This window comes from Dama dama, chromosome 19 (genome assembly GCF_033118175.1).
Source record: "Dama dama isolate Ldn47 chromosome 19, ASM3311817v1, whole genome shotgun sequence".
NCBI lineage: Eukaryota > Metazoa > Chordata > Mammalia > Artiodactyla > Cervidae > Dama > Dama dama.
Window position 1 is genome coordinate 45,769,902 of NC_083699.1, and position 21,520 is coordinate 45,791,421.

At 36.1% G+C, this 21,520-nt stretch overlaps 1 protein-coding gene across 4 annotated transcripts in view; it reads right to left on the reverse strand.

The window, feature by feature from the left end:
• Positions 1 to 610: 610 nt before the first annotated feature.
• Positions 611 to 21,520, reverse strand: part of ATP13A3 (ATPase 13A3) — a 77,315-nt gene continuing 56,405 nt past the window's right edge. For 3 of the 4 annotated variants that reach the window (XM_061166846.1, XM_061166848.1, XM_061166845.1), the window contains 4 exons: positions 17,191 to 17,279; positions 12,080 to 12,160; positions 10,168 to 10,257; positions 611 to 4,040 (listed from right to left, as the gene is read on the reverse strand). In XM_061166846.1, the coding sequence (XP_061022829.1) occupies positions 3,843 to 4,040; positions 10,168 to 10,257; positions 12,080 to 12,160; positions 17,191 to 17,279 (458 nt within the window). In that variant the 3' untranslated portion in view covers positions 611 to 3,842. The remainder of the gene's footprint in view (positions 4,041 to 10,167; positions 10,258 to 12,079; positions 12,161 to 17,190; positions 17,280 to 21,520) is intronic. The other variant, XM_061166847.1, reaches the window with a different exon arrangement.

Genomic DNA, 21,520 nt, shown 5'->3' on the forward strand with positions numbered 1-21,520 from the left:
CCAGCAGGCTGTGGTGCAAGGGACAGGACCAACCTACACTGAATGGAAGGAACTTGGGCTCAAACTAGGTCTTACACCAGGCAACCATCCACATGGCTCACAGCAGACACACAGCTCCTGCAGAACCTATGATACAAGGAATGCCCTCCTACCCAAACACAAGGCCAGGTACATCCTGCCCTCTCTGGGATTCCTATGGTCAGTACTTAGTTCCAAGGTTTCCCACTCCATGGAGTGCTCTTTTTACATTCATGGGTGCCGCTTCACCTCAAGCTTACCATGGCTTACATGGCATTAGCTTTTAGTTTGATCTTCCTAACTAGTAATAATTCTGAATCCCTAGTCTTCTATTTCACTATTTCCCTCAGATCTCCTGATACTAACATTTGGCTCTACAATGCATCTGACTAATGGTTACCATGGGCTGGTCACAGACATGTAATATGTGGAAAGCTGCATTGTTTTCTTGAAAAATTCAAAGTTAAAAAAAAGAAACGGGGGAAATATTAAATCCAGGAAATACTGAATCCAGGAAAATAAATCCAGAGTGGGCAGTATTCATGTAACTGAAGAGCAAACAGATGTATATAAAGACACAGAAAAAAAGAAATGTTATATCATTCATTTAAATCTTTATTTTGATCAGCTTCAATCAAAAAAAAATTCATAAGGTTATTTACAGTGCTGAATGTACAATTTGAATGTATGCCTTTTTGACATCAGGGTACCATTCTTGAGCAGCAATACAATTTTAAAAATATAAAGATGCAGTATCATTTCTGATATAAAGTTACTTAAAAAAATCCAAAGTCTTAGGGAATTCACAAATCATAACAGAAAGTAACTATTAATGTGCACATAATTACCAAATCTTAATGCATTAAAAATGTGTAAATGCCCACAGACTGTACAAAAATTAACATTTTGTTAAAAGTTCCCAACCACCTCCCACCATAAATATACAAAAGTCTATTTTCAGATATGTCAAAACTGCATGCGTGAAATCTTAGAATGTTTTTTCTAAAGCTGGAATTCTGCTCTTCTCTGGAGACTGGATCCATAGCCATTATGGGAACAGAGTACATAAACGCTAATATAACTTTCTTTCCATGCCTTTGAAACTGTGCAGTTATTTTCTTAAACATGGGAAACAAAATAAATAGTAAAAACTGCAACAGTTTTATTTAAATGCAAGTAGAATTTGGAAAGCTTTCCAATGTAGGGATTACAAAACTAATATAAAAAATTTTTATTTTATTGTTGGCTTAGCCACTTTTTATTCAAGCATTATTTGCAGCATTGCTTTACAGCAGTTGGTGCTAAAAGTTACAAAACATATAGTTACCACTATTTATATTTGAGGGAGGGAAAAAAAAAACTTTAAACAACCCTGAGGGAGACACACATTAAAAATCTTGTTATTTATTTAAAAAGTTAAAAAGTTACATATTATTTAACAATTACTTTTCTGGACATTTCTGTCCTTTAAGTATGTGCATAAATAAAATTTAAATCAGCAATATTTATTAATCTTAATACATCAAAATAATATATGTACAGATTTTAAAATTTAGATCTGTATACACTCAAATAATTTAATGTGAAATTCAGAATCGAAATTACTATGTAATGGTGACCTACAGAGAGAGGAGGACTCTATCTATGGCACTGAGCAGGACCCACACCTGGACTCACAGACATTCTTCAAATCACATTCTGGAAGCCATCAAATAACAACCTGGACAACCCACCTTGTCTATATTCAAATCTAACCTCCTACAAATGCTTTGTCTACCTACCTAAAAACCTCATTCCTCTGAAAACAATATGGGAAGATGTGATATAAAACCCTTATAAAATCTAAAAGTTAAAAAAGGGGGGAGGGTGTCAAAAATATAGCTCTTTTATGATCATGCTCTTAAGGATGTTAAATACAATCTAATAATTGGATTTTAAGCTGCTACTTAGCAATTAATTATATGCTTCAGTATTTAAATCAAAGGATACACTCATATGTATTGAAAGTGAATTGAATGTGGAAATTATAAAATGATTAAGAGAGTAACTATAGAAAAAAGTGCTAATTCACAGCTCAAGAGGTCTAAGATGCATAGCTTCATAGAATCATTCATGGAACAACTGTTCTTATCATCTAATGTGTATTAATATAGTATCATACTTTTTGATGGAAAACTTCGATTATATTTTTGTAAGAATCATCAGTGGCCATAGCAGTAACAGTGATCCTGAGTGTAACTTACATTTTTCTACAGTTACCAAACATCATCAGGTCTCTGCAGCATAAAAAATGAGAACCATGTGGTTCTACGGTTCTGGGTAACATGTGATCAAATTGGTAAATACATATCAGGAAGATAATGATCAGCTAGAAGCAGAAAGCACAAGCATGCTACTGGTCAAGGAAGAACAGAGGATAAGATCATACAGTCTTAGTAGTTTAGTAGCTACTTTACAGCAGTATCAGTTTTCCTGTTTATCAGAACTCTGGACTTTGCCAAACTACTGGATCTTACCTATAAAGACATTTTTAAATCACCTTAATTTTGTTTAGAATTTAAACACTAACCAGGAAAAACAGAAAGGTGAAAAACATGTTCCACATTTCTTTTGGCTCAATGAATGTTTTTTTTTTTTTTTAACTTCATTTTTTTCCTCCCAGAAATTTCCACAACCCAATATGTTCATTTGCAAACACCCAATCCAAAATAGGTACGCTCTGACCTCTGGCGCCACCTAATGGCATAAAACACACTCACCAGGTTCATACTGGTTTGAAAAAATAGTCCTTCAAAGCCGCTCGTTTTATAAGCTTCATTATTGGCAGGAGAGACCTACATCAAACCTTTAAAATTTTAAGAGGGAAAATTCTAACTCAAAAAACTAAAACATAAAAAACCAAAAGACAATTATCCTATGTCTTTAGGTAATGAGACGTAAATGAAAATAAAAAGGCATTTAAAATAATATAAAACCTGAGAGGGGGAAAAAAACAGGTATGAAAGGATATTAGAAAGATAGATCTACATCTACTGCCAAGAGAAATAAGCTTTCTTCCTACTAAGAAATATCTAGCAACATATAACTAAAGCAAATCACACTACTGACACCAGACGGAGCCCAAGACGCACTTAAGAGCTCTGAGGGACGTCTCAGACGGCAGCGAAGCACCCTGCTGATAGAAAAATAAAACCCAGGCAGTCTGTACAGAAAATATAGAACCATAAATGGAAATTACCTGAGTTGTTCTATAAGCAACACCCTAAACTCACTCCTAACTCTAGGCTATCAAAGAGAACTGGTGTATATATACAAAGTTTTCTTTGGGAGAAATACTGAAATCAAATGAAAACAGGCTTTTAACCTATTTTCATTGGAGGCTAATGAACACTCATTTATCAATCACAAATTTAGGGACTGTATATAAATGATGACTTTTTCTAAAAAGGGGGCTGTGAAAATAAATTTAAAGGCATAAACTAATAAGTCTTAGAAAATAATATCTAAACACCTTTCAGATACCAACTTTCTTCTCTACCCTATAGAGTATCACTGAGGGTAACAAGGAAGCAAGTTCTGGAAATATAATATTTAGAGTTACTGAATGAAGGTATAGGACTTTATAGATAATTGTTTAACTGGCAGGCCAATTTCTTTTTGTTTTTTGTTTTTTGTTTTTAAAAAAAAAAGCTCTCAAATCAGCTACTATATTGGAAGGGGTACAAATTGAAAGGGTGCCATTCTGACGCACAGGATCAGATAAAGTCCTACATTTACACTCTCCTCAATACTGCTACTAGAATACCACTGAGACCGATTCACTGCTAGGTTATGGTGATGATCTGACATGACCCATTCTCCTTTACTAAAGCTTTAGCTTCTGTTGTTGTTTGAGGTTTGGGTGGCCATTCCGGGTCAACCAAGAGCTCCTGAGCCAGATACATGTACTTGGCCTTTGGCATCTTCTTCCTACAGTTCAGGGCCCAAGACAAGCAGCATTTCCCCCACCAATCCAGTGACTCCTACGAACATAAAAAAAAAAAAAAGGGACACCCAGTAAATTAAGAGCTGCTCTTTTTAACAATTTTGTTAAAGCATAGTTCATCAGCACAGAAAAATAAGAGGAAATGACTTCTCAGTACAAGAAATACATGAAAAAAAAAAAAAAACACTTAAAAAAGTCAGCTTTCAATTAATTAGGAACATTATTTTTTTAAGAGTATATTTTTAAAATTATCTATGTAATTTACTTCATTTTATTTAGTTCTATGTTCCTATCTCCTCTTGTATGCATACACATTTTAAAAAATAACTTGTATATCTGGAGTCTATGATTCCATTACACAAAACATCTAATGTATTGAGAATAACTTTAAACTATTCAGCAAGAGAAAAGACTGTTAATATGAAAGCCCCAAACTATCTTTTGGTGCAATTGCTTCTAGCAACTTAACCACCTGATCATTTTTGGAAGAAAACGGTGTAAAGACACCACTGCTACTGTTAGTATCACCTTTCAAAGTACTATTTAAATATTGTTAGGTCAAAATCAGAGCTTAGATCATGTTTAATGTCTCTCACTTCTTTTAAAACCACATTCTCATTAACATGAAACAAATTTATTTTATAGTGAACACCCTTGGTATTCCACAACTGGAAAGAGAGGTATAAAGCAAGTACTATTTCTTAGTATTATATCACTATAAAAAGCTCTGCTGTCACAGAAATCCTTCTGATCAATCCTAATGTTTTTACTGAATGTGATCTTAGATAGTTCTTGGAGAACAAGAAAGCAGAGTTCCTGGTTACTGTACAAAAAAATGTAAATTCAATACAGGTCCTCAGAATTTGTCTTAATTGAAACTGGAAATAAAACCAAATGACTATACTGAGATCTGCAGTTACATTCATCTCTGAAGAACAGTCAATTCTTAAATTACTTTGACTGTTTCTTCTACAAAGAATATTTAAACCCTAGGTTGTTTTGTTTTGCCATCAACATATAACCCAGGCTACAACCAGGTGTAATCTCAACTGAAGTAAAGATGACCCTTGAGCAATATGGACCTGAACCTGCGCAGTTCCACTTACATGTGAGTATAGTACTACGTGATCCATGATGCAGTGACTCTGAAGGTATGGAGGAGCCCCATTATCTGGGGGTTCTATAAATTATATAAATCATGGCAGATTTTTGGCTGCGGGGAGGGTCAGCGACCCTAATCCTTGCCATATTCAAGGATCACCTGTAATCTCACAGAATGGAAACACAACCTAACTGACAAAGACATTCTAATGTTAACTCTCAAAATACTTTCATGATCGAGAAAGACAAATTTGATGTAACATAGATCCTGAAACAATGGAGAACAGCAACAATACTTTAAAATGAAAACCTTTTAAAAATTTCTTCATACTTTTACTCGGCAGGTCTCCAGGACCTACTACTCTCTCCTCCTCCAAAACTGGGGATGGGCACGTGGCAGAGCGCCAAGCACATAAGACACCACGAGAGAAGGGAAAGCCACTCAGCTGTGTCTGACTCTGCAACCCCATGAAATATACAGACACCATAACGACGTGCTTGTAAAGGCCTTCTAGCTTACTCTGTCAACAAAACATAGTAAACTGCACCATTACCAAGAGTTTAAAGGCAAAAACTGTGACCTGTCACGGGTAAGCTATATTAAATAAGTGGTGGGGTGGGTTACTGGGGATATAGATTTGGGGATTATTTATCTAGTAGCCTATCATAGCTAAAAATAGAGTTATCATCACCTTAAAGGAAATCCACAGGAAAGCATCTGCTTTAGAATACAGAAGAGACTAGACAGAGGATTCTTCAGTTGATCCAAAGAACAAATAATTCCTTTCCAGTACAGGCATATGCACGACATATTTAATCTAAAATTATGGTTCACCACTTGGACCTATCTTTTCCCCAAGATTTGTTCAAATTCTTCAATCTAACTGCAGAAAAAATTAAAAATCACTGTTCCTAAATCAATGTGAAAGCTGTCACTTTTTACTTTACAGCAAATGACATTGTTAAAGGATCACAGACAAGGGCAGATAATGAAGGAAGGTGACTTAAAAAAAAAGAAGAGAGGGGGGACCAAAAACATATAGGCATTGTTGCCCAGATGATTCAGCTAGGCTGAAAGCAATGCATAACAGGCTGAATTAAGGAAAGTCACAGTCAGCTGTATTCAAATGTAAGATACACACACATACAACACACACACACAAATTAAATTAAATCCATCACTCCCCACCAGTAAAGTAAGGCAAGCAATAACATTTTAAACAAATTCCATTGCAAACAGAATCACAACTGAATAGTATTCTTTTTACATTAAAGTGTATGTTTTTTAAAAAAAAATCCCCATGTCCCTATTAAAAGCAGCATATACTTGTTATAATAAATTAAGTCCCATGGAACACTAGGGATCCCCCCCTGCACATTAGATTCATATTTTGTTCTTGAACCCTCACCTCCCCTAAACACTATACACAAAAATACACCATAAGCAAGCACAGACTTGTTAGTTTACAGACACAAGCATACCACAGATATCCTCAAACAATGTAATTCATTGGTGGAGAAAATAAAAGGTGCTACAGGCATGCCAAAATGAGAACTAAATCAAGGGAGAGAAGATGGTGGCGAGAGGACAAAGGCAAGCACTGTGCAAGGAGGGGAGAGCTGCGTCCCAGGGCTGAGTGTGCACCAGGCCTCTCTAAACATCAAGGCCAAGTCCCTGAAGCAGAACACAGGAGCCCCAGTAACAGGATCCTGTGACTTGCTGCTGAAAGGAAAGATTAAATAACCAAGTGTATCCCTGAGAGAAGGGAAAGCAGCTACTGCAGCCCAGCAGAGAAACCACAAAGAACTTTCAAAAAGTTAAAATTCTCCTGCTTCTTAGAAGACCAGTCCAAGCTGCTCATTCCAGAATCCCAATGCCAGCTTACTCCTAGCAGTGTCTTTTAGGAAATGTTTTCAGGGGTAGAAAGTAAAACATAAAGCTATGCTATGGGGAAAATGTTGTAATGGTACTGTGGTATTCATGTAAGTCTTTTTTCATACCAATCCTGAATATAAAACAATCAGAATTAGCATTCTATCTAAATAAGCTCGAATAATATCCTAAGTGGCATAAAGACTGTGGCTGACATCTGGATTATTTTCCGTCTAAAAGGAAAACAAAATCAGGACAAATTCTCAGGCATTATCAAAATACCTGATATAAATGACTTCAGTTTTACATCCAGCACTAAGCAGCCTCGGTTTATCAGATACAGGATACATACAAACGCTTCCTTAAAAGAATATGCAGCACAGATCTTCTCAAACACAGGTAAAGCTGCATAGTAAACCACAGGTGATGGGGTCCTCCACTGAACACTTCTCATTCAGCAGATGAAAGGTGGAGCTCAGGCATTTTGTGAATGTCCTTGCTTGAAAAGCACTGCCATTTTAAGAATCTTTTTTCCTTTCTTTTTCTTTTTGGTCAGAGAATAAGAATTAATATCTGGGGCCACTAAAGTTCATTGTAGGAAAAAAAAATATTTAGTTACATTAACGTTTTAACTTTGATTATTTACAAATGGTTTACTTAACCATTTGATTCAATTTGACTTAGCAGACATTTACTGAGGCCACTGAGGGTTAATAAGAAAAAAACTTATTAATATTTTATTAGTAATAAAAATATGGGAAATAAATGACTATTATATAAAAACCTTACCTGTATCTAAATTAGGTTAGCTGCATGAATATTCAGTGGGAAAAATATATATATATATATATATATCTAAAACATCTACTATTAAATAAAATGACACCTAAAAGCTTATTTGGTTTTTCAAGAATTTTCAAGCCTCTGGAGCCTTTCTGTTACAGGAATATCATGGTCCTGGACCCACATAAAACTGAATTTGAATTCCAGTTCTAACAACATTTCCTCATCTGTGAAGACAGGAATATCTTTAATTTCTCTATCCTAATCTCTTAGGTGACTGTAACAATTAGAATTTACACAAAATACCTCCCAGTGTCTACCATAAAAAGTAGGTACTGAAACAGTAGCTATTGCTTATCTCCATTTTGTCACTTGACTGTTACATTAGTTTGCATCTCTATGGCCCCATAATGTGAGGCACAGTGGAAAAGACATTCCTCTTGAAATTGGAAACCCTGGCTTCAACTCCTAGCTCTGCCACTCTCCTAAGCTGCATAACCATGGCAAGCTGACTGAATGCTCTTTATGTATTAACTGAAGTTAGAAATACCTTAAGATTGGAAGGATTTGTGTGTGTGTCGGGGGGGTGGGGGGACTGTAATTATTCCTCACTGAGTCTCACAGTAATCTGACTAGCTGATGGGTCTCCAAGGGTCACAAATATGAACAGTGAGAGTAAACTACAGATGGAAGTGTCAGAAGACGTACGCACAGCACTCTGTGCTAAGTTTCTAAGAACTCTCTTTACTAAAGCCAGTAATTTTAAAAATGCTTCCTTAAATCATGATCCTAGATAATGAAGGCCAAAACGTCTGTCTGCTCAGTGATGCTCAGAACTGGTGAACACGGCGGCCCGCTGGAGCCGCCTGCTCCAGACCACTCTGCTACCTCCACTCTGCCCCACAGCGCCTGAGGCACAGCTTCACATGAGAGGCATGAACTCCTACAAACAACGAGGACACAGACTCACTGATAATTTTTAGAAAACAGATATAACAAATGATAGAATTTTCTGCCACTTAATTTTGATTGAAAAGTGAGGAGGGCTTTCCAATTCAAATGGCTTAAAGGAGCTTTATGATACCCACTTTTGACTTAATCAGGGTATAGTTCCTCTTCAGAATCTGCATTTCCTGTTTAGATTAATAGTTGGAGATCTCTTTGGAAAAACTAAAAACTCAACAGAAATGTTTTCCTTGGCCAAGGCTTTGACAGTACAGACATTTTATATGAGGACCGATGATATGACACAGACTTAACCCTCTGAAGTAATGCAGTGAGATAACCAGGACAGAGGAGGTCTTGCTCAGGACTTGAGTCTCTAATACAGCTCTGGGCACACTACTGGGGACCACTGGGTATTACACTGTATTGAGAAAAAGAAGTGAAAGCAGATTCCAGATTCATCACATCATTACAAAACTATCCCTACCCATCATCGAACATGAGAAGAGAAAATGGTGCTCTATAGGACCTCTTATAAAGTGATCCTGTGATACTATTCTAGGCATCAAGCCTAATGAATTACCACAGCAAAGTGCAGAACACAGCTGCTCAGGTAAAAGAAGGCTAAAAATAGTGAGTGACCCATGCCAGGGAATCCTCTTGAATTCGGAGAGCGTCTGTGTGGCTTGGGATGAGTGAAAGGTTTAGAACTCATGTGTATAAACCGTACCTACAAATAGCAATGGGCAAAATGAGAGAGTGAGGCTTTATGTTGTCAAGTTCTCTGCATTCAGAAAGCTGGCTCAGTGCTGTGATTCAGTGGTACTGGTTTAAAAAATAAGACTAACCTATATTTTCTATCAAGAATTTCAACATCCTAACACCAAAAAAAAATTGGTTTTATTCTTCTGTTTCTCTTTCCTTTTTACTACAAAAACAGTAAAAAGTCCTAAACCATGGTTTGCATAAAAATGAGCACTCTCTCTGAAAAATTTTCTGAATGATGAGAGATTGGGGAAACCCAAAATTAAGGTATAGTAACTAACAAAGAATCAGAAATAATTCCTCAGAATTCTGACTTTTGAACACTCACCCATGAAGAAACAATCTCCATTTCATAACTTTATTTACATCCATCTCATTTAGCTTCTAATGGGACTCTTCATAAAAACCAGAAACAAAATGAAAGCCAGACAGAAATGAAAAAATTAACTCTTACCACTGAGGACAAGACCTTCACACACTGACATGAAAGAGATCGGAATGGAAAAGAGATTTAGAAATTTCTGAAGTCCTAAAACATCTGTAACAAATGCGTGCCATGAATTTTCTAGGATGTCTTACAAAAAAATGAAATTCCAGGCACAGAGAGAAAGGTTGAGCAACACACAACAGAGTACCATCCTACACAATGCAGAGTACACAACTGACGTGAAGAATTGAGTGAGGGCTGATTTCCAACCTGTGGTGGCTGTGTGGTGGTGAAGCGATATTCTCCTTGTTTGTCTCGACTGAACACAACTTTCCAAAGGACCATGTCAACGAAGAAATTCTGAGAGACAGTCCAGTGAGTTAAGCATTAAAAACAACTACGTCATTCTTTATTAATGCACACATTTAAAAAAGCTCACACAATGCAGAAACATTAGTGAAAAACATGATTTGGTTTTCACACAGAGAATTTCAGTTAATATTGAAAAAGGATAAAGAATAACAACAGGACTTTTGTAACAAATATAAATCATCACAAAATTCTTGGTAAAATGGGGTCTCTAAATTTTCTACAGAATATGGCTTTTATATGAATCCTCAAGCCTTTCTCATATTAAAATAATGCTTTATAATCTGAATTAGTTTTTGTAACAGTGAATTATTTATATTTAAATATAACTATGTGAGCATGATGAAAAATAATTCTTTTGATAGTGAGCAAGAATAAATCAATGGAGATTAGAAAGGATTCCCCCGAAATCTGTTTTTTAAAAATATTTTATCTTAAATAACATTTACATGAAAAGATAAACTACAGAATAAGGAAAGCATTTAATATACATTATCTTAGATGTGCTTTCCATAAAATAGCAAAAATACATTAAACTGGGCAACCTAAAAAGATCAGTACCATAATATTACCAGGCCACCCACTATGGCCCCAATTTTAATACCAAGTCATTTTTTAGAAAGATAACAAATTAAACATAATTTCTAAGTCTACAACTATTATCTCTAAAATATACATATTTTCCACAAATACCTAATTTTAATTCAAAAGCCTACTCTATGAAACCCTTAACTTAAAAAAATCACAACTGGAACTTCCCTGGTGGTCCAGTGGTTAAGAATCTGTCTGCCAATGGAAAGGATACAAGTTCAGTCCCTGGTCTGGGAAGATCTAAGCCCATGTACCTCAACTACTGAAGCCTGCAGATTCTAGAACCTGTGCTTTGGAGCAAGAGAAGCTATCACAATCAGAAGCGCATGCACCACAACTAGAGAAAGCCCACGTGCAACAATAAAGACCCAGCATGGCCACAAATAAATTTTTTTTAAAAAATCACAACTGTATCTCCTTCTTCATTTGATATACTTCTACTCTAAGAGTGAATTATAACAACAGTTCTGAGAAGAGACCAAATTTTATTAATAAGCAGCAAATGAGAACTTACTAGCTCCTTTTAGAAAAGATGACCTAAAGGCAATCCTAGAGAATAACCGGATGGTATACAATGGATCAAAGAATACCTAAGACTTCCTCCTCCTAGGGAAACTTATAAGTAAATACCAAGGCAGAAGTTCCAGCAATTGAATAAGTTTATAACAGTCATTATTTTATATTTTCAGTAAACTCTCTTACTATTCATATTTACTGTACTTCAAGGAGACAGCCCTGTCCCTCTCCTCCCTTGAATGAGAGGCTTTACTGTACATCACAGGACTCGGGTGGTACTCTGAGCTCATGGCCTCGGTTTGCCAGTTTATGAGCCAAAAGAGCACCAGTCTTCCCAATCACTGATTTTTTCTTTCTAACTGCTTATTTATGACTGTACCTAAGTCATATCTCTCTTTTCTGGGGGCCACACTGCGTGGCTTTCAGGATCCTAGTTCCTCGACTAGGGATCAAACCTGTGTCCTCCACAGTAAAAGTGTGGAGTCCTAATCACTGGACCACTAGGGAATTCCCTCATATCTCTTAATATGACTATTATTAGCTCATAGAAAAAGTGAGACAAGAAGGCTAAAAGAATTTAACTAGAGTGAAACAAACTCTTTGTGGATCTCCATAATGTTACCTATCCTTTTCCTGTATTACCATTAAGTCACCAAGAATCGCAAAGCAGCAAGGTAGCCATTTGATTATGTGAAGTGCTACTTACCTCTACTGCGATGGAAACAAAGGCATTGACAAGAACGATGATGAGCATAGTTATACGCCACGGATATGGCACACACACTATCTGTAAGACAAAAGTCAATATAGTGTGTAGTTGATATAACAACATTATATCATAATTTCCAAATTTATTTAATTCCTCTTATATACCAAACACTTTCACATATACTATCTACTCAATCCTCAACAACGCCACAAGGCAGATACTACATCCACTTTTCAGATGATAACATGTAAAGTGAAGTAACTAAATGCTTAATATATACATTAAACAGCTGAACTTGAGACAATTCCTATTCAAATTCAAAAGCCCATACTCTACTAGATTATGAAATTCTAACATGTCCTTATTTTAAAAAAAAAAATCCTATCTTTAAACAGTGAAGTAGACACTGATCTAACAATGAGGTAATACTCAAACTCTATACTGTTTAAAGCAAATTCATAAAAAAGAACTATCAGTTCAGTTCAGTCACTCAGTCGTGTTTGACTCTGTGACCCCACAGACTGTAGCACACCAGGCTTCCCTGTCCATCACCAACTCCAGGAGCTTGCTCAAACTCATGCTCACTGACTCGCTGATGCCATCTAACCATCTCACCCTCTGTCATCCCCTTCTCCTCCAGACTTCCATCTTTCCTACCATCAGGGTCTTTTCTAAAGAGTCAGTTCTTCACATCAGGTGGCCAAAATATTGGGAGCTTCAGCTTCAGCATTGGTCCTTCCAATGAATATTCAGGACTGATTTCCTTTAGGATTGACTGATTCAATCTGCTTCCTGTCCTAGGGCCTCTCAAGAGTCTTCTGCAACACCACAGTTCAAAAGCATCAATTCTTCGGCACTCAGCTCTCTTTATAGTCCAATTCTGACATCCATACATGACTAATGGAAAAACCATAGCTTTGACTAGATAGACCTTTGTTGGTAAAGTAGTGTCTCTGCTTTTTAACATGCTGTCTAAGTTTGTCATAGCTTTTCTTCCAAGGAGCAAGTGTCTTTTAATTTCAAGGCTGCAGTCACCATCTGCACTGACTTTGGAGCCCAAGAAAATAAAATCTTTCACTGTTTCCATTGTTTCCCTATCTACTTGCCATGAAGTGACGGGACCAAATGCCATGATCTTTGTTTTTTGAATGTTGACTTTTAAGTCAGCTTTTTCACTCTCCTCTTTCACTTTCATCAAGAGGCTCTTTAGTTCCTCTTCGCTTTCTGACATAAGGGTGGTTGTCATCTGCATACCTGAGGTTACTGATATTTCTCCCTGCAATCTTGATTCCAGCTTGTGCTTCATCCAGCCTGGCATTTCACATGATGTACTCTGCATGTAAGTTAAAGAAGCAGGGTGACAATATACAGCCTTGACATATTTCTTTCCTGATTTGGAACCAGTCTGTTATCCCCTGTCTGGTTCTAACTATTGCTTCTTGACCTGCATACAGATTTCTCAGGAGACAGGTAAGGTTATTATGGTATTCCCATCTCTTTAAGAATTTTCCAGTTAGTTGTGATCCACACAGTCTAAGGCTTTGGTGTTGTCAATAAAGCAGAAGTAAATGTTTTTCTGGAATTCTCTTGCTTTTTCTATGCTCCAACAGATGTTGGCAATGTGACCTCTGGTTCCTCTGCCTTTTCTAAATCCAGTTTGAACATCTGGAAGTTCTTGTTTCATGTACTCTTGAAGCCTGGCTTGGAGAATTTTGAGCATTACTTTACTAGAGTGTGAGATGAGTGCAACTTTGCGGTAGTTTGAACATTCTTCAGCATTGCCTTTCTTTGGGACTGGAATGAAAACTGATCTTTTCCAGTCCTGTGGCCACTGCTGAGTTTTCCAAATTTACTGGCATATTAACTGCAGCACTTTCACAGTATCATCTTTTAAGATCTGAAATAACTCAACTGGAACTGCAACACCTCCACTAGCTTTGTTTGTAGTGATAACTTCCTAAGGCCCACTTGACATCACATTCCAGAATGTTGGCTCTAGGTGAGTGATCACACCATCGTGGTTATATCGGTCATCAAGATCTTTTTTGCATAGTTCTTCTGAGTATTCTTGTCACCTCTTCTTAATCTCTTCTGCTTCTGTTAGGTCCATACCATTTCTGTCCTTTATTGTGCCCATCTTTGCATGAAATGTTCCCTGGGTATCTCTAATTTTCTTGAAGAGATCTCTAGTCTTTTCCATTCTATTGCTTTCCTCTCTCTTTGCACTGATCACTGAAGAAGGCTTTCTTATCTCTCCTTGCTGTTGTTTGGAATTCTGCATTCAGATAGATGTATCTTTCCTTTTCTCTTTCACCTTTCACTTCTCTTCTTTTCTCAGCTATTTGTGAGGCCTCCTCACAAATAGTGTTTTGCCTTTTTACATTTCTTTTTCTTGGGGATGGTTTTGACCACTGCTTCCTGCACAGTGGCATGAACCTCTGTCCATAGTTCTTCAGGCACTCTATCAGATCTAATCCCTTGAATCTATTTGTCACTTCCCTTGTAAAATCGTAAGGGATTTGATTTAGGTCATACCTGAATGATCTAGTGGTTTTCCCTACTTTCTTCAATTTAGGTCTGAATTTGGCAATAAGGAGCTCCCCGTCTTGTTTTTGCTGACTGTATAGAGCTGCTCCATTTTCGGCTGCAAAGAATAGAATCAATCTGATTTCGGTGTTGGCCAACACGTGATGTTCATGTGTACAGTTGTCTCTTGTGTTGTTGGAAGAGGGTATCTGCAATGACCAGTCTATTCTCTTGGCAAAACTCTGTTAGCCTTCGCCCTACTTCATTTTACACTCCAAGGCCAAACTTGTCTGTTACTCCAGGTATCTCTTGACTCCCCTCTTCTGCATTCCAGTCCCCTATGATGAAAAGGACATCTTTTTTTTGGTGTTAGTTCTAGACGGTCTTGTATGTCTTCAAAGAACCGTTTAACTTCAGTTTCTTCAGCATTAGCGGTTGGGGCATGGACTTGGATTATTCTGATACTAAATGGTTTGCCCTGGAAATGAACAGAGATCATTCTGTCATTTTTGAGATTGCACTAAGTACTGCATTTTGGACTCTTTGGTTGACTATGAGGACTACTCCAATTCTTCCAAGGCATTCTTGCCCACAGTAGTAGATATAATGGTCAAATGAATTAAATTCACCCATTCCAGTCCATTTCAGTTCACTGATTCCTAAAATGCTGATGTTCACTCTTACCATCTCCTATTTAATCACTTCCAATTTACCTTGATTCATGGATCTAACATTACAGGTTCCTATACAATATTGTTCCTTTATAGCATCAGACTTTACTTCCATCACCAGTCACATGCACAACTGGACGTTGTTTTTGTTTTGGATCCGTCTCTTCTTTCTTTCTGGAGCTATTTCTCCACTCTTCTCCAGTAGCATACTGGGCACCTACCGACCTGGGGAGTTCATCTTTCAGTATCATATCTTTTTGCCTTTTCATACTGTTCATGGGGTTCTCAAGGCAAGAATACTGAAGTGGTTTGCCATTCCCTCTCCAGCGGACCATGTTTTGTCAGTAAGACTATAAACTGCCAAATTCTCCAGAGTCCAGTAATGTTTATAAAAATTCAGATCCTAGATATCCTTGCCATCCTTTGACCAAGAAATTCTACCACTGACATTGACTTCTAAATATGTCTTTCTTAATGAAGTAGAAGTATGCAAGAATCTGCAAATACAGCACTGTTTATAATAGCAAAACAGCAGAGACAACCTAAATATCCACTAAAGGAATTAGTTAAAATATAGAAAAGTCAATGAAATAAAGCTCATCCATAAAGTTCATTTAAGTTTTATATCCAAACCTGTCAATAACATCAAGAAAAGAAAACTAAGTCTGATTTCACTCATGCAACCAAAAGCAAAAATCCTGAAGAAAATCGTAATAAACTAAATTGAGCAGATATAAAAAAGAATGCATCATGACCAAACTGGTGTTATTCTCCAAATGCAGTACTGGTTCAACATTTGAATATCAGTCAACTGTATTCACATTCTTCTGGGAGAAACACTATGTGATCATTTCAATAGCTGTAGAACAAGCATTAGATAAAATTAAATATTTATGTCACCAACACCATACAAGTAAGCTTCCTCAACCTGGTAAAAAGTATATACCAGAAACCTACAGCCCATAATATATCCAATGGTGAAATACTAGGAACGCTCCCCATAGAAATAAGGACATTACCATCACACCAACATTCATGTTGTTAATGGACATGAAAAATACATAGAAGACATAAGGACTGAAATGTGAGAAACAAAAGTCACTATTTATAAGTGATAAGTGTCTAAAACAAAATCCAAGAGAATCTAAAAATCCAAGAATAAAATCTGACAAAGCTGACATATGTGAGATGAATGTCTAAATAACTACACTGATTCACCAGCATAAAAGGATCACACAATGTAATTTTAAACAGATACGTATCAGAGGAACAAATCCCGTAATACTACATGAATAAATCTAATAAAAACTTGTATTAAAAACCTTTATAGAAAAAGATACTCTGAAGAAGTAAGGGAGGGCCTCCCCCTCAATTTTTGATAAACCCAGTGTAATTCTAATAAAAATTCCAAAAGGGCTTTTCCTGGTACTTGAGAAACTACACTTAAAATTTATATGGAGGAGGAAAAGCCCAGGAACAGCCAAAAAGATCATGATGAACAACAATGTGAGCTGAGGATACAGATCCTACCCAGCCATGTATCAAAATTACTTACAAAGTCACATGACATCTTTATACCCATTAGACAAATGTTGGCAATGACGTGGAACAAAAGCTCTCATACAGTGGTACAAACACTTTGAAAAGCAACTGGGACTTTAGAAAGCTGGGCATGCTCAAAATTATCCTAGAGCACACCAGACAAAATAAACACAGCCAGTTTAGTCTCTGCCCCCAGTAACATAAGCACAACGGAGGGGGATAAATCTTAAGCCCTAGCAATCACCCAGCACTCTCATCTGCTGTGTAACAATAATGTGTCATCTTCCCCTACTATCTTATTAACCACTGCTATCCCAGATCTTATCATTTTCCAGACAACCAGTAATAACTGATGTGCTTAAACCTTACCTGAAGAACCTGGTCAATAGAGTCAACTGGATGCAACATGATGAATAATATGAAAGCATACAACATAACCACAGACACAACAAAAAAATCTGGAAAAGAAAGTAAAACAATTAAATTAGGGAGTAAGGCATATAATAACAACTGGTATAGTGTCAATCCTAAATTTGATTTGAATACTTCTATTTAGGTGGATGAAGTATATAAAATGTGTGCTATATGATATTTCCTAGAATATGATAGATCATACAGGCCCAAAGGATTTATTTATGTAATGTGAAAATAATCAAGATTTATAAAAAAAAAATAAGGGATGAACCTTTATGGACATTTATTTGTATTTATCACAGATAGCCACTTTATAAGATAATCAAGCCAATCTATAATTCACAAACAGGAGACCAGACTGTTTAGGGCAAAATGAGATTATCATTTAAAACTATATGCAAAGACAATTATTGCTGATTGTAAAAATGCTGGTAATATTTATCATCAGTATTAGTTATAATCCTAAATAGAGGCATTCTAAGTTGAATGTAAGTATATTTCTATATCTATACTTACATTTCTATACTCTATACTTGAGTGAATCCCACTTTTTCATTAATCTCCTCCATGAAAATATTTCCACAGAAAACACTAGCCAAAACCCAGGAATTGCTTGATCTGCTACTTTAAGTGTGGGCTAGCCCTGTGGCTTGCTGTTGTAGGCAGAGATGGTAAATTTCATCCATCAGCACTCTGTATCACTTTCCTAACTCAAAAACAAAACACTCTCTGCTTATGACAGTTTTGTTAACTGTACATACATACTTTCACATGCACATAAAAGCACACCCTTATGTAACAAGCTATGAGGCGGGTTCAGAGATAATCTCAATTATATTGGCAGATTCCAACTTTTCCCTCCGTTTTCCCTTGGTCTGGATATTTATTTCTAAGTTCCTATTTGAGGTCAGCTTCAAACTCAAACTTTACTATGACCACATATAATCAAAACCTTATTGTGAAGTCTTCAGATTGAGTAAAGAAGTTTAATATCCTATTTACAGACTGTAAATGAGGGGGGGTTTCAATATTTTTAAATGTGGGAGACATTTGTAAATATGAAATTTGTTAGTGTCAGTTGAAAACTATAGGCAACTTATTATTTTATAGAAACAATACTGTTTTATATATAAAACAGTTTGTTGCTGTATATATATAAATATTTATTTACTGTTCTAGCGCTTAGGCTGAAAGTTGTGTTACCAATCATGCCATAAGTGAGGAATCTTTTCGCTAGAAGGCTCTGACCAACAGGGTGAAAAATTTGGAACCCATTTAAGATAAAAGAAGCAATTTTTTCTATATTTTTTTTTAACCAAACTTCTACTAAATTCCAAACAGGAAATACGACATTCTATTCAATAAATGTAGCAACAAAAGTAATATGTGTTACAAGTAATACATGTTACAAGTAATACAGCCATTCAAATATTTACATAGTCAGTTAAAGAAAAAGAGTTTGGAAAGCTGCGAGCTGTTGAGTACATGAACATATACAAAAACACAGACTAAATCAGAAACAGGACTGGGGAGAAAAAAGGTCCGAATATAAATGCCAGAGAGAGACACAGAAAATGTTTTGTTTCAATGAAATAACAGCCCATAATTAATCTTTTTCAAATCCTACTACATTTTTACAATGATACGCAAAAACAGATTTTCAATCTAGTTCTCACATATTACCAGAAAAAAAAATTTTTTTTTTATTCAAGCTGAAAAAACTTCTTACATCTACCTCAACAATATTCTCAAATTCTCATCTTTCTTTCTCCTATAACCACTACCCTTGATCACACCTCTAAAAATCTGCCAAGATTTCCATCTGAAGGAGAAAATAAATAATTGAATCCTTCCTTTGTTTAGCCAGGGGAGAAAAAGAGGCACTGTTCAAAGGAATTTGACTGGCAGATTTGTCAGATTTGATGGCTGGCAGATTTGTGTAACAGCCAAAATGGAAAAATGAATACCAATTTCAACCAAGAATGGAAAAGTCAGGCGTTCATTTTGTAGCCGTATGAGTTTCTAGGAGACTGTGCTCTCAGCTCCTGGAATCTCCTGGCACAGTCAGTGATTCCTTAGTAAATCCTACGAAGTGCAAGGAATACATTTCACCAGAAGACAGCTATCAAACTCTGTATTGGTGGTGATCGGTAGCTGAGAAAATATTCCACAAGTTAAAGGTTTAGATTCTGTTTCAGATACTGCCACAAGGCTATGTGAACATCAGCAAGTCATTCATAGTTAAATTTTTAGCTATAAAATGGGGATATGGTGAGGTTCCTATAGGAAAGAGTAGATTTATTATTCATATGTCTCAGCCTAAGCGTCACAGAACTGTTCTTAGTATCAGTTCCTTCTGATGGAATACGGCATCAAAATAAGGCACCATAAAGGATTTCCTTCATATTTACCTTAGTAAGTAACTCAAAAATAAAAACCTATATAGAGTAAATAGATCCAAAATACTTGTCCATGGCTCTGACATATACCTCTTGCTCCTTCTTCAAAACTACCAACCAGGATTGTCTGACCTATAACCACAAATTTCAAGTCTTTTTATTCCTAATCCTTCCTTCCTTACCCAGTTACTTGTCTTTAAAAGGCCACCTTATCCTTCAGAGCCCCTAGGAATCTGCTCCAACCAATTCAGGCAAGGAAAAAACACACAGGCCTGAAAAGGAGAGACACTGGCAAGTCAGTAATAATGCCTTCAAAAACTGAAAAAGAACTGGATTTCACAAGCAGTAAATTACAGGGATCAAATTTTTAAAAGTGTAGCAAAAATTGAAGCCAGATCCCAAGAAATCACATCTAGTTAAGAGAAAGTGTTAGAACTACATCCGTGTGATCATGGTCCTTGAAATGACAGCATAGTCAAACACAAAACTATAACTAGGCTGAGCTAACATCAAAAATAGGTAACCAGACTGAAATTAGGTTTTACTCAGAATCAAACTGAACCACTAGAAGTGAGCAAAACTCTATAAAGCCTTACATGCCTAAGATTAAGGTTAATTCTTGACGAAAACCGCCTCAAGATAGACTGAATATATTAATACTATTTAGATATCGAGAACAGCAAGTAGCAGGCCCCAGTGAAGACCTGTTTCTGTATTCTAGAAAAGGAAAAGCTAATGTCCACTCTAGGAAAGCCTTAACCTTTCCCCTACTCTTCTCCATCTATATTTACACTTTACATTGTATATCACTTTATACAGTAATACTTTATTTCTGTCATTTCTTACTTTCTTCTCTACTTTTCTTTACTTACCAGTATCAACTACATTCCCAGATCAGGGGACTTCAATCACAGAGAGACAGACAAGATGTGAAAATCAGCAAAGTATGTATTAATATATGTTGACTTTCTTGTTTCTATTACATTTTCCAGGAGGCATGTTTTATGACAGTATGCACTTCTGTAACTACTGACAGAAACGCACAAGCTGCTAATAGTAAGGACAAAGGTTTTGTGTCTACATTTCTACTAAAATATCATTTTTAACATACATTAAAAAAAAAAAGTATGGCCATCAACAATTGAGTTTATTTAAATCAACTTGAAGTTAAATGGGAATACAAAACATTTAAGCCTTTAATTTTTTTTGAAGTTTCCCATAATAATATAAAAGATGCATTTGAAAATAGGCATCTAATATCTAATAGGGTGGACTTACTTAGATCTCTAAAATGAACTTTCCTGGTGTGACTGTCTTGCTTATTACCAACTAGTTTTGCTCTTTGATAGATGTTTTAGCTGCCCTTGGGCATGCTCAGTATTTCCTTGAAATTTTAAGATACTCAACTAAAGATAAAATATATCAACCGTAAGTTTGACAAGTTCATCTTATAATAATATAACTTTAGTTATGAAGTTCTCTTAAAAAGTACAGTGATACATCTTCTATGCAAGGCCTTTTGTCCTCAATGGTTTTAATATGATTTTCAATAATATAGTCTTCATTGGTTAAGATGAGAAATATCAGTTCACTTTTTAAGAAAAAAAGTAAAAACAAATTTCAATTATTACTGGCATTTAAATTTTTGAACAGTCTTACCTGCTTAAAATATAAAGTAATAAAGCCTGCCCTACAAACCAGAGGGTAGAAGACTAAATATGACAATGTATGTGAATATGCTTTGTAAACGCTACATTAGACAGAGATGTGCACAGTAATCCCTCCTATGAGACACCAAAAGCTGAGACCTAACACCGTGCCAACCAGAACACTGGGACTCCCTTATAGCATGAGAATAACTACTATTCACCCCAAGACACTGCAAA